Source organism: Polyodon spathula, chromosome 14 (assembly GCF_017654505.1).
Source record: "Polyodon spathula isolate WHYD16114869_AA chromosome 14, ASM1765450v1, whole genome shotgun sequence".
Classification (NCBI taxonomy): Eukaryota; Metazoa; Chordata; class Actinopteri; order Acipenseriformes; family Polyodontidae; genus Polyodon; species Polyodon spathula.
The window spans coordinates 974,491-999,927 of record NC_054547.1 but is presented as its reverse complement, the minus strand read 5'-3'; the positions used below and the strand labels follow the sequence as shown (position 1 = coordinate 999,927).

The 25,437-nt window shown below is 44.2% G+C and overlaps 1 protein-coding gene across 5 annotated transcripts in view; it reads left to right on the top strand.

The window, feature by feature from the left end:
• Positions 1 to 25,437, top strand: part of LOC121327091 (low-density lipoprotein receptor-related protein 8-like) — a 57,101-nt gene that overhangs the window by 18,330 nt on the left and 13,334 nt on the right. For all 5 annotated transcript variants that reach the window (XR_005951525.1, XM_041270882.1, XM_041270881.1 and 2 more), the window contains exons 3-11: positions 3,728 to 3,850; positions 10,321 to 10,449; positions 17,561 to 17,926; positions 18,651 to 18,773; positions 18,871 to 18,993; positions 19,731 to 19,850; positions 20,007 to 20,132; positions 21,307 to 21,478; positions 24,497 to 24,724. Coding sequence is in view for 4 of the 5 variants with exons in the window: in XM_041270882.1 (XP_041126816.1) it covers positions 3,728 to 3,850; positions 10,321 to 10,449; positions 17,561 to 17,926; positions 18,651 to 18,773; positions 18,871 to 18,993; positions 19,731 to 19,850; positions 20,007 to 20,132; positions 21,307 to 21,478; positions 24,497 to 24,724 (1,510 nt within the window). In the remaining variant the exon portion in view is untranslated. The remainder of the gene's footprint in view (positions 1 to 3,727; positions 3,851 to 10,320; positions 10,450 to 17,560; positions 17,927 to 18,650; positions 18,774 to 18,870; positions 18,994 to 19,730; positions 19,851 to 20,006; positions 20,133 to 21,306; positions 21,479 to 24,496; positions 24,725 to 25,437) is intronic.

The following is a 25,437-nucleotide window of genomic DNA, read 5'->3' as shown; positions in this document are numbered from 1 at the left end:
GATTGCTGTGATCTGTCTGGTGTTGTCTCGACAAACGAGGCTGTGTGTTCGCTTCTAATAACTTTGTGTTTCACATGTGGCAGAGAGGTTTTTACTGTATATTGCTTTTTATAATAGACTACCCTGGGGAAAGCTAATGGAAAGCATTGCTGAAGCAAACTCACTTTCCTAACCAGGCACCGCCCGCGTTCAAGTTGCCGTTGACACCGAAGCCGCAGACACAATTTTAAACACTGACTCTCGTGGGGTCGACTCGTTGTAAACAGGAAGCCCTTTGGCGTGGGGCTGGGGTGGGAGGTTGCTGTTTTGCTCAATAGCGAGTCTCAGTGGTCGGTACAGCATCTGAAGCTTTCCAGGGTGGATCTGCTTTTGCAAAACACAGTTTAAATACACGCTGCAGACAGACAGATCGTGACTTTAATATACAAATAGTGTCATCTTATTGTTTTTTTAATTGGATAGGAACGGTTTGCGTGCTGAGCGATCACAAGTTATCCCCCCGTCCCCCTGAGTTTTTTCATTTTAGTTTCCCGCATATTAAGCAGGGATCTTTTTGTTTACAGTCTAATTATAAAACCTTTCAGTGCTAATACAGTTACGCTCTGAAAAACCCTGGCACTCACTGTATCATTATATTACTCTGTTTTACAAAAAAATTATTATACTCTCTGTAAGCCTCCAGGCAAACACGGGGAAACGACTGAACACGACACGGTGAATGTTGATATGTTTTAGATGGCTTGTGTAGGGTCCCCTTTTCAATTTCATTGGTTTTTGTTTGATCACAAATATGTATTTTTTTCACACTAGATTTTGCATTGCAGAAACCTTATAAAAATTAAGTTTTCAGAGAAGACTTTCTCCCAGCAGACAAAAACTAAACATAATTAAAGTGTTTCAGTGGCCTGTAAGTAATTAAACAAATGAAATGTAAATGAGTTGTCCCTAAGTAACAGAAAATGCGTCTGGTACATGATACTACATTTATTTTGCTAATGGGCATTTATTCTGTTCATCTGTTTGAAAATGATGATCAGCCCTTTACGCTGTTTAGCGTAACTGGTCTCAAATCTTCCTTCCTCTCCTGTCGAGGAGAGCTTTCCAGAGAGCGCGCTGGCTCTGTGGTGTTTTGGTGCAGTGCCTCTGGTTTCGGGTGTATGATGATCCTCACTTCCCTTGAAGCCTGATCTTCCTTTGTTCTGTCTTGGGGGAGGGGGGGGTGTGTGGGTGATGATGGATGGAGGCTGGAAGAGTCCAGCTCTCCAGCACAACACTTTCCCCAGGTGATCCCTTTTATCTTCTAAGAACCCTTTCAACCCCAAGCACATTGCCCCTCCGAAATCACACAGTGACAGGTTGTCCCCTTTTCATTTTTTTATTTTATTTTATTTTATTTTATTTTATAAAATAACTATTTGAAAGGGCGCAGTTTGCCTGCGTTGTTATTCAGGTTGAAATGTCTGCTAATCAGAAAGACGTACGGGTATGCAAGTCAAGTCATTCATAACACCACATTCATAGCTGCTGCCTCCTCTCTCTCTCATTGGGTGATAAGCCGCAGCTGGCTCTCGTTCAGTTTGATCTACACCGTTGCTGGCTTTTTAACCTGCAACCAATTTCACGAATATCCTAAAACTTTTTTTTATATTTCAGTTATTTACATTTTTTTATTTTATTTAAACAAGAAACGAGCTCTGAGGTTCCTACGCCAGTGAGCAGCTCTCTCCTTGTGTCCTGTGCACCCCGCATGTCTTTGCTGTCTTTGCTGTGCACCCCGCAAGTCTTATCTTATCGTTTTATTGAGAAAACTCCACTTACCATGTGATGGAGTCTGTTTTAACTACTTAAACGCTTACAAATCTTTAATTCTTCTCTATCTAACTCTTTTACAAACCTTTACGATTTTCATACTTTTTTTTAAATCATTTTTTAATTTTACTACAGAGTGGGTGTAAAGTTTCCTGACAGTAAAAGCATAGCAAAGTGTAATAAAGCACAGAGGGACATGATAAAGCAAAGTAAGCCTTGTAACGAATAGCAAAGTACAGTAAAGCATAATAATAAGCATGGCAAACCAGGGTAAATGCATAGTGTGCATCCACAGGAAAAGCATGGTGACACTGCAACCAATACCATGGCAAAAATACTGTGTTATTGAACACAAATAAAGTGGTATTAACTAACCCTAACTTATAAGGGTGCTTGCATCATTAGAATAGATCTCGCTGTGCCATCCTGCTGTGTGGGACAGAGTGAAGTACTTCCTTGAACGAGGACACTGTCTACTTGGGAACTCCAATTCCTGCAGACTAACCTGGAGGAGAGGCTGTGTTGCACCTACTGAAATATTTCAAAGTTCAATTAAACAGTGATAAAGAGTGGAGGGTGGGTTGGGGGGTCCTTTGAGAGTGACGATTGCAACTGAACTGCTCACGTTGCAACCTGTTCTCGGCTCTTGCTGTGCATGTTGGATTCAGATAAGTGATCTCTCTCAGAAAGGCAAGTGGGAGGTAACAACACACTGAGTATTAGATTCTTCCCTTGGGCTCTGTAGCACATGAACAGCGGGGATGCTGGATTGCTTTAGCTAAGCCTGCAGCTTTGTTAATTTGCTCTTTGCAGTTTGCCTCGCTGCACAGGATTTATAAGGAAGGTTCAGCAGCACTGCTGACACAGGGACTGGCAGCACATTCAGCACTGCAGGAACAGGGGCGTGTTGGAGCACAAAATAGGGAGCCAAGAGGTCCCGGGGTTACAATTCCAGCTTTGCTATTCGCTGGTCAGTATTTAGACATTCGTACGTTTGCATTAAACATATAAATACACTTTTTGATCAGGTTAATAACTCTGTTGAAATTAAGGCCAGTCTTTATAACCCACAGCAGTCTTGGATGATCCAGTAATTTAATAATTCATCTCTATATGTGTTCTCCAACCAGGTCGGAAAGTCATTCAATGAACGTTTCTTTTTAAAACAAACAGATCAAAGTTCCTCATTAAAATTTAGAAATAAAATGGAACTCTGCTTGTCTTTTCTATGCATGTCTCCATGACTGTTCAACATTTTTCCCTCTCTCTCTCTCTGTGATTACATCTGTCTGTGTGTCTCTTGCTCAACCCCTGCTGCTCATATTTAAAGGCAAACCAATATTAATTTGAAGGGATAGAACATGCTAGACACAGTTACCGATCATCAGACCCCAATAAAGTCATAAACAAGCAGAAAACAAGCTCAGGAACTACATTTTAAACCCTTCTTTAGTACTCCTTTGTGTCTGCATCCTTTAATAATCTGATCCACCTACAGTAGTGTGCAAATTTATTAGAACTCCTCAAGATTCGTCATTTTGTATCCTTTATACGCATGAAAACCTCATGGTGTGAGAATTTCAATGAGTTTTCAGTGATATAGACCCAGTAAGCACTCACGTGTGAAAATGTTAGACCACTTTGTGCTTTTAATTAGACATCTTAATCAAGTTCCAAAAAGTCTCAAGTATTTTAACATTTGTGGCTATGGGTTCCTTTTATCTTACTGTTTTAAATGAATTACGTGTGTGGTCTATAAAGTCATCAATTAAATTAGACGATCACTAATTTGCCTATTTTGACAGTGGTTTGATTTCAGAAGCAATGGGGTGGTGTTTTAATAAACATGCACACTGCTGTACATCTTGTATCACTGTGGCTTCCAATGTGTTTACCTTCCTGTGTTTCCCCTGGGCAGTGAAGAAGACCTGTGCCCCGACGGACTTCACCTGTCAGAACGGCCAGTGCATCCCTGCCAGGTGGCTCTGCGATGGGGAGGCAGAATGCTCCGATGGATCCGATGAGGCAGGATCCACGTGCAGTAAGTGACAGTCTCAGGAATACTTCCTTCCGTGTAGTCTGGCACTCTTGCTCAGGACCAGCTCATCTACGATACGGCAAAAACTTGCTTTACTGACATCTTATACAGCAGGTTATGACGAAGGCGCAGTTGATGGTTGATTGTGAGGGAACACTTCTAATCAAGTCGTGTGTCGAGGTAATGTCCTCATCATTCTTCATGTCTTCAGAGTTCAGCCCCAATCCTGCCGTCCTCTTCCCGTCTGTCTCTTCAGACCTCACGTCAAAGGGAAATCTTTGCTTAAATGGGTGACAAAGAATGGGTCTGGTGTTGGACAGGATGCTGTGTGAGGTTCTGCACTGTTCAGCAGATTGGTGATGTCTGGTATTGGACAGGATGCTGCGTGGGGTTCTGCAGTGTTCAGCAGATTGGTGATGTCTGGTATTGGACAGGATGCTGTAGTGGGGTTCTGCAGTGTTCAGCAGATTGGTGATGGATGGGATCTTCTAGCCTGCTGGACAGTCTCCAGTTCAGTATCCAGAGTGGGCAATAGATCAGCATGGTGGTCTCAAGCAGCTGTCCATGTCAAATTTGCCAGTAATTTGTCTTTGTCAGTCAAGGGCAGGAGAGTTCTTGAATGCTGAATGGGAAGTGGATACCTGGGGTGGGTGGACAGGACATTGGGGATCAGCATCGGAGAAGCTCACGTTTGTGATGTTTCCCGTGTGTTTTTATGCTATCAGTGCTATTCCTTTCACAAGAACTGCTGTACAGTACAATTAAAACATTAAACACCATCATTAATAGCTTGCAACTGTTGACAGCTGTCATTTTGAATAGATGTCTTTTTATATCGGAAAAGGCATTCTTAATAGATGTGTTTGTATCTCGGCATGGCCATGGGTTTTCAAAAATAAATCTGACAGCCACACAGCAAGATAAAGAACCTGCTGTGCTGATCAAAGTGGAATATTGACCTCGGAACACTAACCAAATTAGTATTGACTTCCATCTTGGATTCCATACCCCCCCCCCCAAAGTAGGTTTATATTCCTTGTGGGATGATAGTGCCTGTTGGCAGCACAAGAACACAACAGCACTGATGGAAAAGGACTCCTATTGCATAGCAGCTTCCCCCATTCCAGGTTTTAAAATGAGTCTGATTGGCCTCATTGTGTAGGTAACAAGCTCATGGAATAGGTGGAACTGTATTAATACATCTTTGGACTGTTTAATTATATTTATTTATTAATTTATTTATTTGGCAGATGCTTTTATTCACAAATAGTACATCAGTTGGTTTGACCAATTTCTTTATGCTTTTTGAACCCACTCATGTCTTCAAGTTTACAGCTTCGGTTCCTTTTTTTGAAATGCAGTGTGAAATTCTCTGGGGTCGAGTCCTGGCAGTGAAATCCGTTACCGTTTACAAGCTCACTAAATGATGGTGCATTTTGACGAGCCACGGGGCAAGCAGCAGATGGGAGCTTGCTGGAGCAGCACAGACTTTAATGAATGTTGACAGTGTCAGGCAGCTAAGCAAAGAGAGCCTTTCTTAACCTTTCCAGGGTCAGGCTGGGTAATACAAGCTGCAGTCATTGACATTTGTTAATCTTTTGCTCATATATATTATTTATATGTACAGGCTTGTACATGTCAACCGTTGGAATGAGTAGAGGACTCTTTATGTAGTGGATTTGTGGTTTGTGTTTTAATAAGTGAATGGGGAATCCTGTAAGCTGTGCTTGGTTTCGGTTCACCGCTGTGCAGGGAAGTCGATTTCTCTGGACGAGTGTTTTCTCACAAGCTGATCCCCGTCCCCTTGTCATGCGTGCAGGGTTCAGCACGATCACCAGTGGCATCGTAATGGCACAGCGCTCTCCAATACATGTGCTGGTAGGGCGCTGGGTCACTGTTTGCTGTTTACTGCAGAGGAGGCATCTGTACCTGTGCTTGTGATAGTGATAACAATCAGTGTAACTGTACATCCTGGGGCTAGCGCTCCTGAAACCAAGGTTTCCTCAGCACTCTCCCCACATGCTGTGCTGTTTTGCCAGGTTTTTTTTTTGCATACAAAGGAAGGCTGCAGTCAGATGCCCAGAAAGGTTTCAATGTCATGTATCTAGCCATACAGCAGATCTTGATGCAGTTTCCCACGTGGGTGAGCAGGGCTCTTGTTTTTCACCCTGGCTGCCCCACCCTGCTCTTTGTGGGAAGCCCTGCATGTCAGCGGAACATCATTAGGGTTTAGTGGAGCTCTTGGGCTATTCATTTAGCCCCATCCAAACTGATTCAGCTTCTCGGATTGAATCGAATGTTGTTAAGTTAAAGGCTTGACAGCAAAGAGAGTGCTTGAACGTGAATCTAAGTAAATATTCCTGTGATTAGAAATGCTGATTTCCAGGGATATGCTTGTCTTTGGTACACAGCTGGAGCAAAACTAATTACCATTCATCACCTTCCTGTACCTTCAGTGACACACATCCATACAAGAGTGCAGTGAGGAGCTGTGTCATTACAGCCCTGCAATGCCAGTGTTGCATGGAGATTTACCTTGAGAGACTTGCAGCAAACCAGTTATAAATATTAAAGGGTTTTCAAGAAACTGAAGTACTGAAAGGCTGTCGGGTGTGTGTTGATTTGAATTTTAAACCTGTGTTGCATTGTGCCCAGGAAGCTGGACACAGAATTGGTTGTACAATCAAATGTACACACAACACAATAAAAACACGTGTGGTGATAGAAGGTTCAAACCAAGGCAAGAGAAGATTCAAACCCTTACTCTTCAGAGAAGGTAGATGAAGGTCACTTTTCCTTCATCATGTGGTGTGTGTGTGTGTGTGTGTGTGTGTGTGTGTGTGTGTGTGTGTGTGTGTGTGTGTGTGTGTGTGTGTGTGGATCTTGGGGTGAGGAAGTGTGTGTGGATCCTGGGGTGAGGAAGTGTGTGTGTGTGTGTGTGTGTGTGTGGATCCTGGGGTGAGGAAGCGTGTGTGTGTGTGTGTGTGGATCCAGGGGTGTGGATGTGGGGTGAGGGTGTGTGTGTGTGTGTGTGTGTGTGTGTGTGTGTGTGTGTGTGTGTGTGTGTGTGCAAACACATGCGCTGTTGAAACCGGTTGTTTCCTCTGCTGTCTCTTGTAAGCTGGCATGGAATGCAAGTGCTTTTGTTGTGGTTCTGTGGCTCTATGCATTGACTTCAGTGGCTGTTTAGAGATGTGCTTTACTCTACAACTGCATGGCACTGTATGTTGCAAGTAACGGTGACATGGATTTAAAGGATACACATCCATTCAACTACTACAGTAATGTTCGGATAACAGCGTACGCCCTATTGAATAACAAGCACGCTCTGCAGCATGCATCAGACACAGGGCTCAGCAGCTTTGTGTTCTACCCCTAGCACAGCAGCAGGCACCTCTTGTATACTACAGGCAAAAACTCCATAGGGTACAACAACCCATGTACACATGTATGCATCTTTCCTGTTCTTTTTTAGAGGTGATTTTGTTTGCTAAGGAAATAAGTCAACATGCCCTTATTAGCAGACCCAGGACTACAAGAGTATATGCAAGCAGAAATGATCCTACAATGTGCACTACAAATGACATTCCAGCATTTGAAATAAACATGATATACGCACAGCGGCCCATCAGTTATTATTATTATTAATTGTTTTTTATGCCTTTATTGAAGGTAACTTGCAAAGACTAGGGTGTGTGAATTATGCATCAGCTGTAGAGTCACCTTCAACAACATCTCCCATCTCTGTCTTTCTCACCTGAAAGAGCACAAGGAGGTATAGTGACTTGCTCAGGGTCGCACATTGAGTCAGTGGCTGAGCCGGGATTTGAACCGGGTACCTCCTGGTTAAAAGCCCTTTTCTTTAACCACTGAATCACACTGCCTCAATGAATGCTAGAAGATGGAATAAGCCTCTGCTACACCACAAGCTTAGTATTGCATAAGCAGCCTCTCATTTTAAACACAGTGCTGTGCCTCTTTAAAGGACAAAGCCTTGCACACGCCAGCTAGATATTATCATACTGCCCTGATGAAGATGATGGCACAACAGCGATGACAGTGAGCTATTGGTTTTATTATGGTTTCAACGTGAACTAGACAATGAATTGATCGCATCCAGATTAGGCAACAGAATTAAAAAGATAACCGAATCAATCACTTTACCATCGCCTTAATGTAAACACAGCAATTCAGGAAGCTTATAATGTGCGACTTTCTGTCAACAATTAATCAAAACTGTACTAGTCTGCAGATAGCCCATCTGAGCGCACATGATCATGTTAAGAGAGCCGACTCGTAACCTCCCCCGCCCTCTTCATTGATCTCACACATGGATAACAGCACCTGCTATTTTGAGTTTGTCATACTCTTAAACATTTACTGTAGTTCTTTTGTTTGTTTGTTTAAGATCTGTTTTAAATAAACACTGTAATTTAGCTTGGTTCAAACCACCACAGTTCATCTGGAATCTACAGAACAAATTATCTTACGCTGAACGAACACAAAGCCACTTTGTGGTTTGGTTTCAGGCCAGTGCCTGGCGCACCAGGGGAGACTGTGAGAGAACAAAGCTGCCTCAAACTAGGTTCCTGGAACCAGGAACGCTCTGCTTACATTTACAATTTTGGGCCTAATAATAATAATCCTATTAGTAGTCGTAGTAATATTTACTATATTCTCCTTTAAAACACTTTCCCTGGACTGAGCACAGGTTTAGACCCCAGAAGATGTAATACCAGTTGATATTGCCATCACAGTGGCTCTGTTGTTCTTATTCTATGTCAGATAACAGTGGGATTAGAGTTTGTCGCACGGCACTGTGTAAAGACTATGCCCCTCTGCCCCTTCCTGTTAATTAAGAGAGACACAGACATATGGAAATGCATTGAGTATCTGAACAGCTCCACAGTGGTGAGGAGGGAGGAAGCCAAACAGCGGAGTGCTGTGTAGTCTTAACAATGCTGGCAGCTTCTGGGAATCTCCTGTCAAAATGTGGATTTGGTTGCTGTGCTAAAGTGAATCTGTCTACAGCTCGCTTGAAGGGACTCTGCTGCTGTTCCATCTCTCATCAGGGTCCGCAGGAAAATAAACTTTTCTTATGCCTTCTTCTTGGACAAGAAAGGTTGAATGTAAGGACAGGTCTGAAATAAGTTAGGGTGAAGGGAGGACGTGTTTCGGAATGAATGGAAGGTAAACGGCAGAGGTGAATGATAAAGCATTGAGTGAATTAAACACTGGGTCAGATTTACAAAGCCTTTTAAATAGGGTTTTAAAACTACAACAAAACAGTTTGATATGTATATAACTGTCTTTGACTTTATAGTATTTCAACAAATCAGCTCTTTTTATAATACGCTGGGCCCACAAGTCCTGGCAAGGATCCCCTAGCAGAAGTGGGCAAAGGCTAATGAAGCGCTTGGCTCTGGGAAGATCAGTCCAGATGCAAATCTTAATATCTCTTCACCACTGACCAGCCATGCAGCGCTAATCCATACCTTGTGGACCGGGCAGAGTCCTCTCATCCGCAGAAATAGCTGAAGAGTAAAATTAATTGACTAGATGTGTCCCGTAGGAGGGAATGCAATATTTTTCCAACATTTCCAATAGTAAGAGCACATAGTATAGCAGCAGGCTGGAATTGGGCATGGAAAGTGGGGCGCTGCTGACTCACACAGTGGCGCTCACAGAGAAACGCTGTGAAATCATTGGGCAATGGAGGACAATCGAGGCAAGTTTAGGTACTCGTCTTATGTGATTTTTTTAAAAACTAAATTGTAGGTTCTGGCGGTATTTATTATTATTATTATTATTATTATTATTATTATTATTATTATTATTATTATTATTATTTGTGACTCGTATCCAGCCCTTACCTTTCCATTCAGTTCAGTGGGCTGAGATGCCAACTGATTACAGTACAGTTTCCAATTACAATGTTAATGCTCTGTGGCCTGCTGTTGAATGTACAATGCATGCTATTTGTGCTGCAAGCGGACTACAGACTCAGGGCAACACGGCCACATCACAGCTGTGTTTAGGGGTGCTTCTTAAGCTGAGGGAGCACGCAGCCACTTGGTTTCATTACACCGGGAGACCTAGTTTGAGGCAACTTTGCTGTATCAAAGTTACAGGGAACTGAGGGAAGTGGCTTTGTGTTCCCTCAGCATTAGTTCCTGGAATCTTGATGACTAGAGGTACCCCTGTACCCACTTGTGGAAAGCCATGGTACCCTGGTGCTGCACACCAGATCTGCCCGACCTGCCATGAGTACGCTGGATGCAGTAGATTGCTGAAATCACTTTGTAATCAACATATACAGTTCTGTATGTCTTGACAGATCTGTACAGTGCATGCTGTGTACTACTCCTCACAGGAATCAACCACTGGCTCCACTGTGATTTTTCACAGGGAACTGATTACAAGCTGGGTTTCCTCTTGGTTATTAACTACCTGTTTCCTTTCTCCCCTGATAGGCCGACAGACGTGCCCGCCTGAGAAATTCAACTGTGGGGGCTCCAGTAATAAGTGCATCTCGTTGTCATGGCAATGCGACGGGGAGACAGACTGTGAGAATGGCATGGATGAGGCTGAGTGCCCTTCAGGTGAGGGGGTGAAAGAAAGAACTGCGAGATCACAGAAGCCACACTCTAGTGAGAAGCGGAACAAGCACAGTATCAGAACCCATTCCGGAGCGAGAGACAAAGAGTGTAATTACACTAGAGATTTTATTAAATGAGAAAAGGTGGGTGGCGCTACAGAGCGGTTTGGAGCTTGCACTGCACAGGGAGGTTTCTGTGTGAAGTGGTCCCATCAATCAGAGCTGCAGTAGAATGGGCTTCAGACCCGGCCGCATCAGCGTGATCAATCTTTCAGACACACCAGAAAAACCCAGAAAGAATTGCAGATCATCATATTAAATGTGTTCTGGGTAAATAACACAAAAAAACAATAATAATGCATCACCAATCTTCTTTTCACACTGATGATGACATGTACCCCAACACTCACCTCAACCCAAGCACTCTGTCAGTAACTCAGGGCAAACGTTTCCAGAAAGTCTAATCATTTAACCATGAAACCAACACACACGCACACAAAAAAAGAATAAAGTCTGGAGGACCTTTCATATAAAAACCTGTAGATTTTTGTATTTATTTATTTATTTTTGTTGTGAGTCGGCTATTGACAGCTTCATTTCCAGAAGTTGATAAAGCTCCCAAGTAAAAGCCTGCCCAGCAGAGTCCCTGCAGACCCGAGCAGGAGGCACGGTTATCTGAGCAGTGAGAGTCATGTTTTAGGTGCAGAGTCCCTGATGCGTTTTCATTGTGAGGAATGCTTGGTGTCTGTTCCCATGCTGGTTTCAGTGTGTGGAAGGTGTGGGTCAGGGAAGTGGCTGTTCTTGTGATTGCTCCTCTCTTCTCTGGAGCCTCTTGGCACTCTCCACTTGCTGTGTCTGTGCACAGAACGGAATGGAAACTCCAGTGCATCCCACCAATCAGCTACCTGATGTGAGCCGGCAGCAATCTGGAACAGCCTAGTGGAAAAGCTTGATGCCCCGCTGTCAATGCAATGAGCCACTCCACTCTGAACAAAGCCTTATCTGAAGTTTTCAAACAGCTCTCCCATGCATGACTCTTAGCAAGAACACATCTTTCTACAGCACGCACTGCTGTCATACTGGATGCATACTACATAATACCTCTTTAATTATAAACGCCTAACCCTTCTTTCTTCCGTTCACTCTAGCTGACTTGTGGGATGTACGTGTTACTGTCTTAACCAAGGTCTTGCATTGGTGCTTTTGATTTCAAATTGATTTCAGGGTGGTGGTGATGATGACAGTTTCTGGATGTGTAGAGTATAAGCAGTCTGCTCTTTCCTCTTGTATCCATTGCAGTGCACAAGTCAATGAGACATCGTGTATAATGTATGGATTGGGGGTCGATGGAGCAGCAGTCCATGAATTATTGAGTAGCCAGACAGCATGCAGTCTCAGGGACATCACGCCCTCTGAGAGCAACACTGTCTCTCTAAGAGGTGCAGCCTGGATTCACACTCTAGTTACACAGCAAGGGGGCGGGTCTGCTCTTCAATTGAGCTACACTTGTGTAAATCCTTGTAAATAGGAAATTAAATACAGTGCCTCTGAGTCTCTGTAGGGTTTTTATATTACATAACAAATACATCAGTATTTAGTTCAAGAAGAAATGAAGCAGGGGTAATATGTTTGCAGCAACCCTCCTCCAACCCAGAACTGCTCCCAGACACCAGCATTCAAAATCTCCTTGGTTTCAAATACTACATAGAAATGGCTGTAGCTTAATAAGCATGTGTGCTCTCTGGCAGTGGGTTTCTTTTGAACATAAATAATAACAATAGCCCAAAATCAGAGCAAGAGATGGGAGAGCTTTTAACAAAAAGCAGCCTCTGCATGTGTCTATGAATAATGCATGTCCTGATGTGAATGTAAACCTGTCAAGACACACTGCACCTTCCCTGGTGACACCATGCAGCACACATCCCCTCCCGTGATCAATCCCTGGCTTCGAAACTCTACAGAGCCGTGGTCCCCCAGGCTCTCCTTGTTTCTAATGCATGCACTTCTTTAAAATGAATTACTTGTGCTAATTGACTGGAAGAACACATTATGCATGCAAAACCTTGAGACAAGGGCTTTATTGACTTTGAAAACGCTTAAAGTTTAACACCTCAATTTGCAGAAACGCAGATTAATTTCCTTTGGACTCGGAGGGTGTGTTTATGTTAGTTCAGTAGGCGGAGGGAGCAGGCTGCTGTAAGGGCTGGGATGGTAGGTTGTTGTTTTGCATTTCGTTGCGGTGCTGTGGGATATTCTCCCCTCATCCCCTGCTTAGCCCAATCATTCTGCTCTGTTTGCAGTCTTGTTTGGTCCCACGAGAAGACATGTTTCAGATCAAAGGTATAGAATAAAGCATGCAACAGCTCAAAGATTAAGAGGCATTCAACAAACACGTCTGTCTGCCTCAGGATGGAAAACAATTTGTACAAAATGAAACAGAATTGAAACAGCAAAAGGTTTTAAACCACTAGCTTAGTTGTTTTCTTCCCAATCTGCAGAATTCTTCTCTCAGCTTTGACAGTGCTGGTGCTCGCAATCTCCTTTGACAATAGATTTGTATGTACTGTCCAGTAAATTGGACGGATAAGCACAGATAACCTTCGTTTAGAGTGTAGGACTGTAATAATAAAAATATCAATATATTTAAGTAGAGAGAGCCCTCCGACTCGAGCAGGCAATCTTTCCAAGCCATTGAAGGGATTTCATACCAGGCCCTAAGCAACCAAAAATGCAATTTTTGTTGCTGCCCTAAAGACTCTCTGGATCACTGCTTCATTACCCATCCAGGGCCCAGCTTAGCTGAAGGATTAGGTGATCGTCAATGTAATGGGGGTTCTGGTGCCCAGCTGTCTGGAGAGTAGGCTGCCCTGTCAGGGTCTGGCCATTGGGATTAGAGATAAGAAGCTTGCTCCCGCAGTCCCTGCTACTGCTAAGAGAGGCATAAGCCCGTGCAATGAACTCATTAAATGAAAGGGTAAAGAGCGTGGCAATCCTTTTCCTCCCATTCTGTGGAACGTCCCAGTCTGTAAACCTAGATGCAAACCTCACAAGGCATTACTCTCTCTGTTTGACATGTTTTCAATATTTCATGCATGAAAGGGTTTAGGAGAGCCGCTGTGCTGTGCTTCAATGCAACGCTGTCCACTCTGAGATGCACTGCATTGCACGCCGAATTATCCATTGTAATAGGATTCCAATCAACAGATGAGTCCAGGACTCGCTGTTGTGGTGGATATCCTCTTGCGTGAGTTTTTAAAATCCATTTCTCTAACACTAAAAAGCTTCAGTGCTACTCTTGAACTTCTCATTTCTGTTAAGAACCCTGTATTCTCTGTCTCTAAAATTCGTTTAACAGAATAACACAGGGAGCTCTCCGTATTCCACAGGGGCAGAGAGCGAGAGTCTCAATGTAGATAAAGCCATCGGCCAAATAAATATTTATAATAAAAACAATACAATTTCCCTTCACTAGGGTATTGACTCTGTGCGTGTTGAGCTGCTTTCTGCAACACTGTTAAATTTGAGGAACACTTAAGGGGAAAACTAAAGGGAAATTAAACGGACAGCGTTTTATGTGTCTTGCCACTGAGCGTAGAGCTTCATTCCCAGTTAAAACACAAGCTATGCCTTCCTGCTTTGCTGAAACCTTGAATGGCACAGGAATTCAATATTTCCTCTGCAAGAGACGCACTGCCCGGTCAAGTGATCCCTGAGGGACTCCAATACCTGTGCTCCAGCACTGAGGAGAGGAGAGGCGAGGGCTGCAGCCATGGGGTTGTACCTGCAGTTAAACACAGTCAAAGTGAAAAGTTTTACCAGGCAGATGAAAGGGCAGAGGCAAAGCGCTGAAGCTGATTTAGGATGGGGGAAATGGGTTTTAGTTCCCATCCGCTGGTGAAAGATCCTCACTCAGTCCTTCCTCGATCTGTCTTCAGAACTCGCAGTACAGTACAGTGTGTGTGTATTTGATACGTTAGCATGGTTTAGATTGTGATATTTAAAATACCCTGATACTCCATTATGATAAAATGCCATAACTGAGGAAGTCTGATCCTCCATATGAATTGCAGTCTAAACACAGTAAACCTGCAATACTCTGTCGGTGTCACGCTTTTACTAGCATTCCTAATCTTGCGAGGTGTGTGGGAGTGCTATGATTTCTAAGGGAGCTTTTTTCTACAAGGCTGTTGGTTGAGCTTGAAAGCGTGTTTCGTCAGGCTTCAGAAGTTGCATGGCCTGGATTCCCACCCTTCCTTGTTAAGTGGTGTTGTTTTCGTCTGTTCGTTTCAGTTGTGATTTCAGGTGTGTTAACCTTACTAAATTGAAATAACTCACTGCAGCACAGCGGACAATGGGTCCTTAGTTCAAAGTATCTGTCAGAAAGTTTATGGGAAGTTTTTTTTCACCCCTTGCTTTTACATATACAAGTGTGATTAAGTGTCAACAAGGATGTCAGATCTGACTGCCTTTCCCAGCCTGGATTCTGCTCTTTCAGAGGCAGGGGGGCTTTTCTACAGCCCACTTCTTATTGGATGCCCACAGGTCTCTCCCACAGTTTGTGACACTAATTGAACAGGAACTGAACACGAAGCTCACACCCCTAGAGTGCCCTTCAAAGGAAAGGTTGCACAGCCTCTGGATAGACTGAGGTCTCCTTCACTTCCTATCCAATGAATGAGTATTTAATAGTGTACTGTGTAGCTCCCAATACAAGCTCATTCCTCAGCGAATGCCTGGCTAGGACACCTTGTATTAAAAACAATATAGTGGTTCCCTGCTTCACATCAGTACTGACAGTGAAACATGCTTGGAACCCAAGACTGGCAGATCAGATAATGTTCGAATGCTGTCTGCAATATCCTGGCTTTCTGTCAAGCTACTGTTTGGAGCCTTGATTACAGGTCTAAATCTTTTACCTTAAAAACGCTGAGGCAGCCTCAGTATCTTGTGAATTACTGTATGGTAGATCGCGTCCCTGAAGCTCCGTTAAATGTGTATTTCAAGAAGTTATTCCCCATCCTTATTCATAGCTGTAACCTTCCAGGCCAGAGGTCACCTGCCCTCTCGGCAGACCATCAATAGAGTAGGTTACCCTGGTAACCACTGGAGCGGAGGCTGGAGCGGAGGCTGGCGCGCTAACGCAGTCACGTCCCCGTGGTGATCTGTTAGGCTTTTATTGTTTAATGACATTGATGTCAGGGCAGTTTTTTCTTCTTCTTTTTTAACCCTTTCCTGATGTGAAAGTTTTATTAGTATTTTCTGCAGTTACTTTACCATACCTCACTGGTCTTTACAGTACTTCCCTGTGCTTTACCATGCTTTCACTGTGCTTCATTACTGTGGGAAACTTTTATAAGGGTCATTCATGATAACTAAATGAATCTGCTCTGTACAGCCCAAAGTAATAACCTCAGCCTTGTAGAGATTTGTATAAACTTTGTTTATAAACAGCTCTCTAGAGAGGTGCAGCCATTTCCAGACATCATCATCATACTAATAATACCTAGACCTTGTCAAAGCATTTTCTTTTCTTCATGCATTCCAATTACATAGATAAATACCTCAGGTCACATTGACCCGAGTGTTTCCTGCAGCCTAACAAGCCCTTCTATCAGATACTCCTTCCCATTGTCTGCCTGCATCCAGCTCCTCTTCGGTCTGTCTGCCACGGTCACAATAGGCTGACATTATAATGGCTAGACACCATTAAAAAAAAAAAAAAAATGAAAAAGCACAAAATGCTTGGAAGTCCATTTTTTTTTACCTCGTTTTAGAACTAGCAACATCCATCGTCACTGTGTTCCACTTTTCTTGAGATGGCAAGATCTGTTCTTTATTTTGATATAGTTGTATATCTGTCCATCCATCCATCTATCTATCACCCAGTAGACTGAAAGTCGCTTCACTCACTGTGCTGTTTATCACACTCAATCCCACAGTCAGGCACAGGAAGTGATTAGGTACCAGGCTGATCTACAGTGGTGTGATTAGGTACCAGGCTGATCTACAGTGGTGTGATTAAGTACCAGGCTGATCTACAGTGGTATGATTAGGTACCAGGCTGATCTACAGTGGTGTGATTAGGTACCAGGCTGATCTACAGTGGTGTGATTAGGTACCAGGCTGATCTACAGTGGTATGATTAGGTACCAGGCTGATCTACAGTGGTGTGATTAGGTACCAGGCTGATCTACAGTGGTGTGATTAGGTACCAGGCTGATCTACAGTGGTGTGATTAGGTACCAGGCTGATCTACAGTGGTGTGATTAGGTACCAGGCTGATCTACAGTGGTGTGATTAGGTACCAGGCTGATCTACAGTGGTGTGATTAGGTACCAGGCTGATCTACAGTGGTGTGATTAGGTACCAGGCTGATCTACAGTGGTGTATTTGTTGTATCAATCTTTATTTTCTCAACAAAGGCAAGACGAGAACCACCATGTTTGTAGCACTGCAGCACTAACAACATGGAAGACAATTGGGTTCAAAGCCTTGTGTCGCTCCTTCTAAATGCCTGAAAAGAACAGCGTGGCCTGTGTGCTGCCCCTCGCTGGGGTAATGCATCTCGCCCTTGCAGGTCTTCATTGAAATGTTCATGGACTGTGATTGCGTTCAGTTCAGTGTGCTGAGTTCTATTGCATTGTGTCGTACAGATAATGCCACCTTTCAGGTCAGCCTGTTGTAGGGATAGAATTGCGCTTGCCTCCCGTTCTCTTTCTGCAGCTGGTGTGCTTGTGGTGTTGCTCTTGATGCTGGTGTAATTGGAATAATGATCTAGTCTCCAGTGCACGGACCCGGGAGAGTCGAGTTGTTTGTTTTGTATCTCTTGCTCATGATCTCGTATGTTCTCAGATTTTTCATTTCTAAGGATGCGTTCACGTGCATGTAAAAAAAGAAAAAGAAAAATGATCACAATAACGCCCAGTTTCCATAAGGATTTGTGGCTTTGTGTTCCCTCATCTTAAAGAATAGTGAGGAATAGTAAACCATATTAATAAAGACAGCAAAGCAGAGTAAACAGTTAAGAGTATGACCATGAGAAACCATGGTGAAGAAAACAGAAATTATGTGCAAATTCTGTGTTAAACCTGTATGAGGGACTGTGTATCCTGCAGACATGAAGCCCTGCCCTTCCAGCGAGTTCCATTGCCGGAGCAGGAAGTGCATCGCCCCCATCTTCGTGTGCGACGGGGCCGATGACTGCGGAGACGGGAGTGACGAGGAGCACTGCTCGGAACCCGCCTGCGGCCCCTTGGAGTTCCGCTGCAACAACTCTGCCTGCATCCCCCAGCTGTGGAGCTGCGACGGGGACCCCGACTGTCCGGACCGGTCAGACGAGTCTATCGAGCGCTGCGGCCGCCGGACCAAACCCCGCTGCACCCCCGGAGAGTTCCAGTGCGCCAGCGGGGAGTGCGTCCACCTGAGCTGGAGGTGCGACGGAGACTCGGACTGCAAGGACAAATCTGACGAGAGCAGCTGCCGTAAGCTCCCATTTTTATTATTTCGGTTTATATTTATTTTTTAGAACTGGATGAAGTTGCTTTCAGACAAAGGTAGTCTTGACAACAGAGCCCGGTTCAATAGCCGGAGCTAGACAAGCACAATTGCAAATTGTTGTGGCCGTTGCATGTCAGGGGCACGCATTGTTTAAAAGGGGCCTCTCTTTGTTGAGTTCATCTTTTAACCTTTACAAGGTGGTTGGTGGCTTGTTCTGCCCTTCAGTTCAGAGCCTTTCTGTATTCATTGTTAATCTACAATGTTACTAAGCTTTGGGGTGCAGTGCCCGGTGCCAAGCAAAAACAAAATGGATTACTGACGATTTTAACAATCATTTGGTTTCAAATAAACCCAGCTGAAATGTGGCAGAGACGGGTTTCATCGAAATTCTGTGCTGAAAGAAGGTGCTACACAGTTAAGGGAAATGTGCAGCGGACAATTTGAGTTCAGACAGCACCGTTATGATTATTTCTAGCATTTGAAATCTGATAATAGCACTTTCCCTTTAAACATATATATTTTTTTGTAGCATTTTTAATGCAGTTCGAATTTTGGCGTAGAAAAAAAAAAAAAAAACGTCACACTGCGTCCAAATGTCACGCAGCAGGTTTCTTAAAGAACACATGGGGTATAAATGTTCTGTAAGTGTAAGAAACTTTATTTGATGTGTAATAAAGTAACAGATCATCTTTTTGTTTCTAATGTAAGCCCTTGTGACGTGTCGGCCTGATGAGTTTCAGTGTGGGGACGGCTCCTGTATTCCAGGCATGAAGCAGTGTGACAAGGCACACGACTGTCCGGATTACAGCGACGAGGCAGGCTGTGTGAATGGTAAGTGACAGAACTGTGCTTCATGGACTGTGGGACCATGTTGGGTAATGAAGATTATCTAATGTATTTCCGTCTCTCTCTCTCTCACACGCCGCAGCGAGCATGTGCGACGGACTGGCGAGCTTCCAGTGCAACAGCGGCGAGTGCATTGACAGCAGCAAGGTGTGCGACTCTCACAAAGACTGCAGAGACTGGTCTGATGAACCCATCAAGAAATGCGGTAAGATTGTTTGTTTTTTATAATTATTTACATGTGTTACGCGTTCGAGCCATGCTTTTCATATTCCTAGTCAACTTTTCCACTACTATTTTTTACACCCAAATCGGACAATATATAGGCCCATTGTGAAGGGCCGGGATGGCACTGTTGCTACAGTGTGTGACAAGCCTGCAACGTGAGTTCTCAAGTGATCTCAGGCTGCATCATGGGATTACAGTGTGCATCTGTTTTGAGATTGTTCCTTGAGAATCCTGCCAACCGGGCACATCGCCTGTCAGCCCAAAATGAGACAGACCTGCCAGATACTGCACTACATTATCGCTGTTGTAATAACAAGCCTGGGAAGGGGCAGACTATTTATTTAACGGTACTGTTTGTCCAATCCTTATACCTGTCTGGGCAGAGGCATTCTGTGCACAAAAAAAAAACCTCTGGAAGAAAGTTGCAGTTAGCATGAAACGAGCGCTGGTGTGTCACATCACCTTATGGCATAATCGGAATGTTTTTTAAAAGTTACCTGGAAGTCAAAGATATTTTTGTTCCAGAATCCTGTAGTACAGTGTGATCAGGGCAGGGGCTTGCAATCCATTGTCCTCCTCTTCTGTCCTCCAGCCTAGAACAGACTTTATCACTGCCTCCTCCTGTACTCTAAGGAATACCTCCTGTCAGTTGCTGTGTCTTGCATACCAAAACGCGCTGGAGATGCTGATCGCTGTCCTCTTGTTCCCCCTGCGCAGGCTTCAGTGAATGCGCTGTCAACAATGGCGGTTGCTCCCACATGTGCACGGACATGCGGATCGGCCATGAATGCGAATGCCCCGCGGGATACAAGCTGCTGGACAAGAAGACTTGCGGAGGTAATTGAAATGCAGGCAGCCCCTGCCCTTTGCTGTTCAAACTGTTGAAACAAAAGCTGCAGCTCTTGTGACTGTGGCCCCCTCCCCCTAACCCCCCTGCCCCCTGCTGCGCTGATCTGAGTGCCGTTACTGATGGGTTTCAAATGTCCCTTTCAGACATAGATGAATGTGAGAATCCGGACGCATGTGATCAGATCTGCATCAATTACAAAGGAGACTACAAGTGTGAGTGCTACGAGGGCTATGAGATGGATGCCGTGAGCAAGACCTGCAAGGCAGTGGGTAAGGCATCCCAAGTGACAGGCTAGCTTGCAAGGATACAATGAGGTCGCTCTGTCAGTCTGAAAGGGAATTCATATTCACACACAATAGGGTATTTTTCAGATCTTCTTTCTGGAAAGATGTATGCATTCACTGGCAAAGTTCACAGTTGGATTTGCAAAATCGGACCCTATTTGAAAGCAGTATACTGTACAGTGCATTAATGTACTATGAAGCTGTACTGCTGTTTTCAGTATTAAACCCTTTCCATCATACTGCAGCTGGATCTGTTTTTCCCTCCAGCTGTTAACAACAGTAGTGAAGTGCTGTTTGTAGCCTGTGTGGCTAATTGTGAAGCCATTCACTTATTCATCTTATAATCAAGTCATTATTATGTGTGGCAATCCAGCCACATTAAAATATTGCTGAAAGTACATTTGTAAACCCAGCTGCATGTTATTGTTATGTATCATCATCCTCCTCACGTAACCTGTGCTAGTTTCTATTCTGTTCTGCATGAGAGATTTGTATTGAATGGTTATTTAAGCCAAGGCTTTCTCTATAAAATAACAAAACATATCGCAATGCTCTGTTCAGATAAAGAACATGATGGAAATATCTTCTATTTATCACCCATTGAACCAGCAATCTGCAGTCCCATAGGGATTCGTGTGTGTGTGTGTGTGTGTGTGTGTGTGTGTGTGTCTGCCTGCATGTGCTTTGTTTGTGTTGGGAGTCTAGGTGATATTGTCATGGGATTTATTGCAATCAAAGAGGTTATGGGTGAGTAGACTAATCCCCCCCCCTGGGGGTTTGTTAAACAAGTAAATAAGACTCTTTCGCCTCCCTTCAGGAACAGCATCAAAAACCACAGACTTGATGCTGCCAGGTAGGAGCTGATAATGTAAACCAGAGCTGAGCAGAAAATTCTCTTTCTACTCTGCCTTTAGAAACATTGACGTGCCCTTAAAAACAATAGCAATCTCTACTAATTAGTGCACAGATCAGGTGTTTTAATCTGCATGCTTTCATTCTTTCTTTCCTGGAGCTCCTGTTTATCCTCGCTGTGTCTCATGAATGAATGTGTAATGGCATTTTGGCGACACATTTACATTGCTTTCCCAGCTGTGAACGTCTAATGCTGTTGTGATATTGTGTGAATTTTTTTTTTTAATGTAGTTATTTTCCCCCCCAGGGAAGAGTCCATACCTGATGTTCACGAATCGGCACGAAATCCGCAAGATAGACCTGGTGAAGAGGGATTACACCCAGGTGGTCTCCATGCTGAAGAACGCCATTGCCCTGGATGTTGATGTGGCCACCAACACAGTGTACTGGTGTGACCTGTTCCAGCGCAGGATATGCAGGTAGAACCAGGGGCAGGACCCTGCTCCTCTTACTGCTACCACAAACCCAGTCATGAGAACATCAAACATGTACGAACAGGAGGAGGCCGTCCTGCCCATCAGTGCTCCACCGGCTCCAAGCACAGTAGCTTGGAAATCTTCAGCTTTGTAAAGTTTTCTAGGATCACAGTGATTTCAGGATCAACAACATGGCTAGGTGACTCATTCCATGCCAAGTCCTGTGCTGTTTTTAAAGTGTCAGCTAAGGATTCACCCCTTTGTTCTAAGATGTGAAGTTCGAAGCATTTCCAGGATATCCAGCTTCTGGATACCACAGCAATGCAAAATCTCTATAAGGACCATTCTTTTCTAATTCGGTCATTACATTTGCGTGTTCATGGGCATTTTAAATAAATGCAGGCTTTCTGTGTGGAGCCACACTTTGCAAGTGAAAGTCTTGTGTGTGTGTTATTTGTTGCCCTTCACACAATACAGGTCCAGGTTTTCTGCTTGTCTTTGTTGAGAAATTGACAAAGCCCGTTATTTCTTTTGAACACTTTCAGCTTTTAGACGACAATGACAGCAACTTACTGAATGGCCCACATGTTTAACCTCTCCATTTAAGAACATAAAAGAGTTCACTCTCAGCAGCACAACAGCCGCAACAGAATCCTCTTTAAGTACAGTTCGGTCCTTTTAATTGGAGCTTCATTTGTGTGTTGTCAGAAGCTTGCTGCCTGTCAAAAAACACCAAGGGAAGCCAAATGCCTTGTAAGAATGAATACTCTGCCATGCAGATTAGTACAGATCTCATAAATGATATGTGCATAAACAGTCTGCTGAAGAGCAGCTATTTCATGAGAGTGATCTCCCAGGGATCAGCAGGGTGAATAAGAAACAAGAGCAGCTATTTCATGAGAGTGATCTCCCAGGGATCCACAGCGTGAATAAGAAACAAGAGCAGCTATTTCATGAGAGTGATCTCCCAGGGATCCACAGCGTGAATAAGAAACAAGAGCAGCTATTTCATGAGAGTGATCTCCCAGGGATCCACAGCGTGAATAAGAAACAAGAGCAGCTATTTCATGAGAGTGATCTCCCAGGGATCCACAGTGTGAATAAGGATCAAGAGCAGCTATTTCATGAGAGTGATCTCCCAGGGATCCACAGCGTGAATAAGGATCAAGAGCAGCTATTTCATGAGAGTGATCTCCCAGGGATCAGCAGGGTGAATAAGAAACAAGAGCAGCTATTTCATGAGAGTGATCTCCCAGGGATCCACAGCGTGAATAAGGATCAAGAGCAGCTATTTCATGAGAGTGATCTCCCAGGGATCAGCAGGGTGAATAAGAAACAAGAGCAGCTATTTCATGAGAGTGATCTCCCAGGGATCCACAGCGTGAATAAGGATCAAGAGCAGCTATTTCATGAGAGTGATCTCCCAGGGATCAGCAGGGTGAATAAGGATCAAGAGCAGCTATTTCATGAGAGTGATCTCCCAGGGATCCACAGTGTGAATAAGGATCAAGAGCAGCTATTTCATGAGAGTGATCTCCCAGGGATCCACAGCGTGAATAAGGATCAAGAGCAGCTATTTCATGAGAGTGATCTCCCAGGGATCAGCAGGGTGAATAAGAAACAAGAGCAGCTATTTCATGAGAGTGATCTCCCAGGGATCCACAGCGTGAATAAGAAACAAGAGCAGCTATTTCATGAGAGTGATCTCCCAGGGATCCACAGCGTGAATAAGGATCAAGAGCAGCTATTTCATGAGAGTGATCTCCCAGGGATCAGCAGGGTGAATAAGGATCAAGAGCAGCTATTTCATGAGAGTGATCTCCCAGGGATCAGCAGCGTGAATAAGGATCAAGAGCAGCTATTTCATGAGAGTGATCTCCCAGGGATCCACAGCGTGAATAAGGATCAAGAGCAGCTATTTCATGAGAGTGATCTCCCAGGGATCAGCAGGGTGAATAAGAAACAAGAGCAGCTATTTCATGAGAGTGATCTCCCAGGGATCAGCAGGGTGAATAAGGATCAAGAGCAGCTATTTCATGAGAGTGATCTCCCAGGGATCCACAGCGTGAATAAGAAACAAGAGCAGCTATTTCATGAGAGTGATCTCCCAGGTATCCACAGCGTGAATAAGCAGAAACAGGCTGACTGAGGTGTTTGTTTTGGTTGGCGCAGCTGCATCTTTCCTGCAAACAGCAAACTGTAACAGCAGCGAAACAGGGCTTGCTTATTTGCACAGGTGTCAAATCGCCAAGTTCATAGCAAGCCGGAAAATATGAAGTTTGTGATCCCCAGCTGTTCTCATTGTGCCATCAGTCTGTCTAATACAGCACTGTTTCTTTTTATACTCTCAGATCAACACAGAGGCACAGCTGTTGTTGAGTAAATCATGCAATTCATGCACTCTGTCTTAGTCTAGTTTTGTTTTTACTTCACATCCAAACTGAAAGCTAAACATGTATTTTTCACAGTGAAAGATTTGTATTTATTCATATAGAAGGCAGAATTCCCAGGGAGAGAATTGAAGTGAGTGAAAGCCCTTTTATTCAAGGTTAAAACCGCTGTTAATATAGTCCAGGTGCAAGCAATGACAAGTCAGTATCCTCATTGGTTGCGTGCTGTAAGTAGTGTCACAGCCCAACTCAGACATGCTTGATGTATGGTGCTGACTTGTCGTGTTCCACTTTCCTGCATGTTGTTCTTCTCTTCACAGCCTCTTTAAAATTTGGACAGAGCCTCCCTAAAAATAGGGATCTCAGTGGATTGTCCAACACTAATAATAACTTCAATTAGAGCAGAGGTGCTGGCTGTCATACTTTTAACAAAAAGAGTCCCCAAACAAAGTCTAATGTGCTTTCTGCCATTCATACATTTTGTTGTTCGCTGTCATGTTCCTATCCTTTCATACCGTATTGCTTTCTGGAGGTGTGGCATGCAATGGACGCTTCCCCACCACAGACCAAAAGATGCAATGTGGCAATGTGCAGTGTCTGTTTCTCACGCTCTCTGGCTTTGCCGTTCCAGTGCCTACATCAACAAAGCCAGCGATGCATCCCAGCAAGTGACCCTCATCGACAGCTACCTGCACTCCCCCGAGGGCCTGGCCATGGACTGGGTCCACAAGAACATTTACTGGACCGACTCAGGGAACAAGAGCATCTCTGTGGCCACTGCTGACGGGAAGAAGAGGAGGACGCTGATCACTAGTGAGCTCGGCGAGCCGCGGGCAATAGCAGTGGATCCAAAGCAGGGGTAGGTGTGAGCCCATGGATCCAAAGCAGGGGTAGGTGTGAGCCCAGTGCCCTGGGGCAATAGCAGTGGATCCAAAGCAGGGGTAGGTGTGAGCCCAGTGCCTGAGGCAGAGCACAGTGCTGGAAACAGGGTTTCATTTGGAAGCATCTGGAACACAGCAGCTCACAAGTATTTGCTAACCATGGCTGGTATTCTCTACTTCTGGGAAGAAGTGCTTATTAGAGCCAGGGCTAATTAGAATCACAGACCAGATGCCACCATACTTTGTAGTTGCACTGTCAGTACAGTAGTGGAGTCACTTTGTAGTTGCACTGTCAGTACAGTACTGGAGTCTCTTTGTACTTGCACTGTCGGTACAGTACTGGAGTCTCTTTGTAGTTGCACTGTCAGTACAGTACTGGAGTCTCTTTGTACTTGCACTGTCGGTACAGTACTGGAGTCTCTTTGTAGTTGCACTGTCAGTACAGTACTGGAGTCTCTTTGTAGTTGCACTGTCGGTACAGTACTGGAGTCTCTTTGTAGTTGCACTGTCAGTACAGTACTGGAGTCTCTTTGTAGTTGCACTGTCGGTACAGTACTGGAGTCTCTTTGTAGTTGCACTGTCAGTACAGTAGTGGAGTCACTTTGTAGTTGCACTGTCAGTACAGTACTGGAGTCTCTTTGTAGTTGCACTGTCGGTACAGTACTGGAGTCACTTTGTACTTGCACTGTCG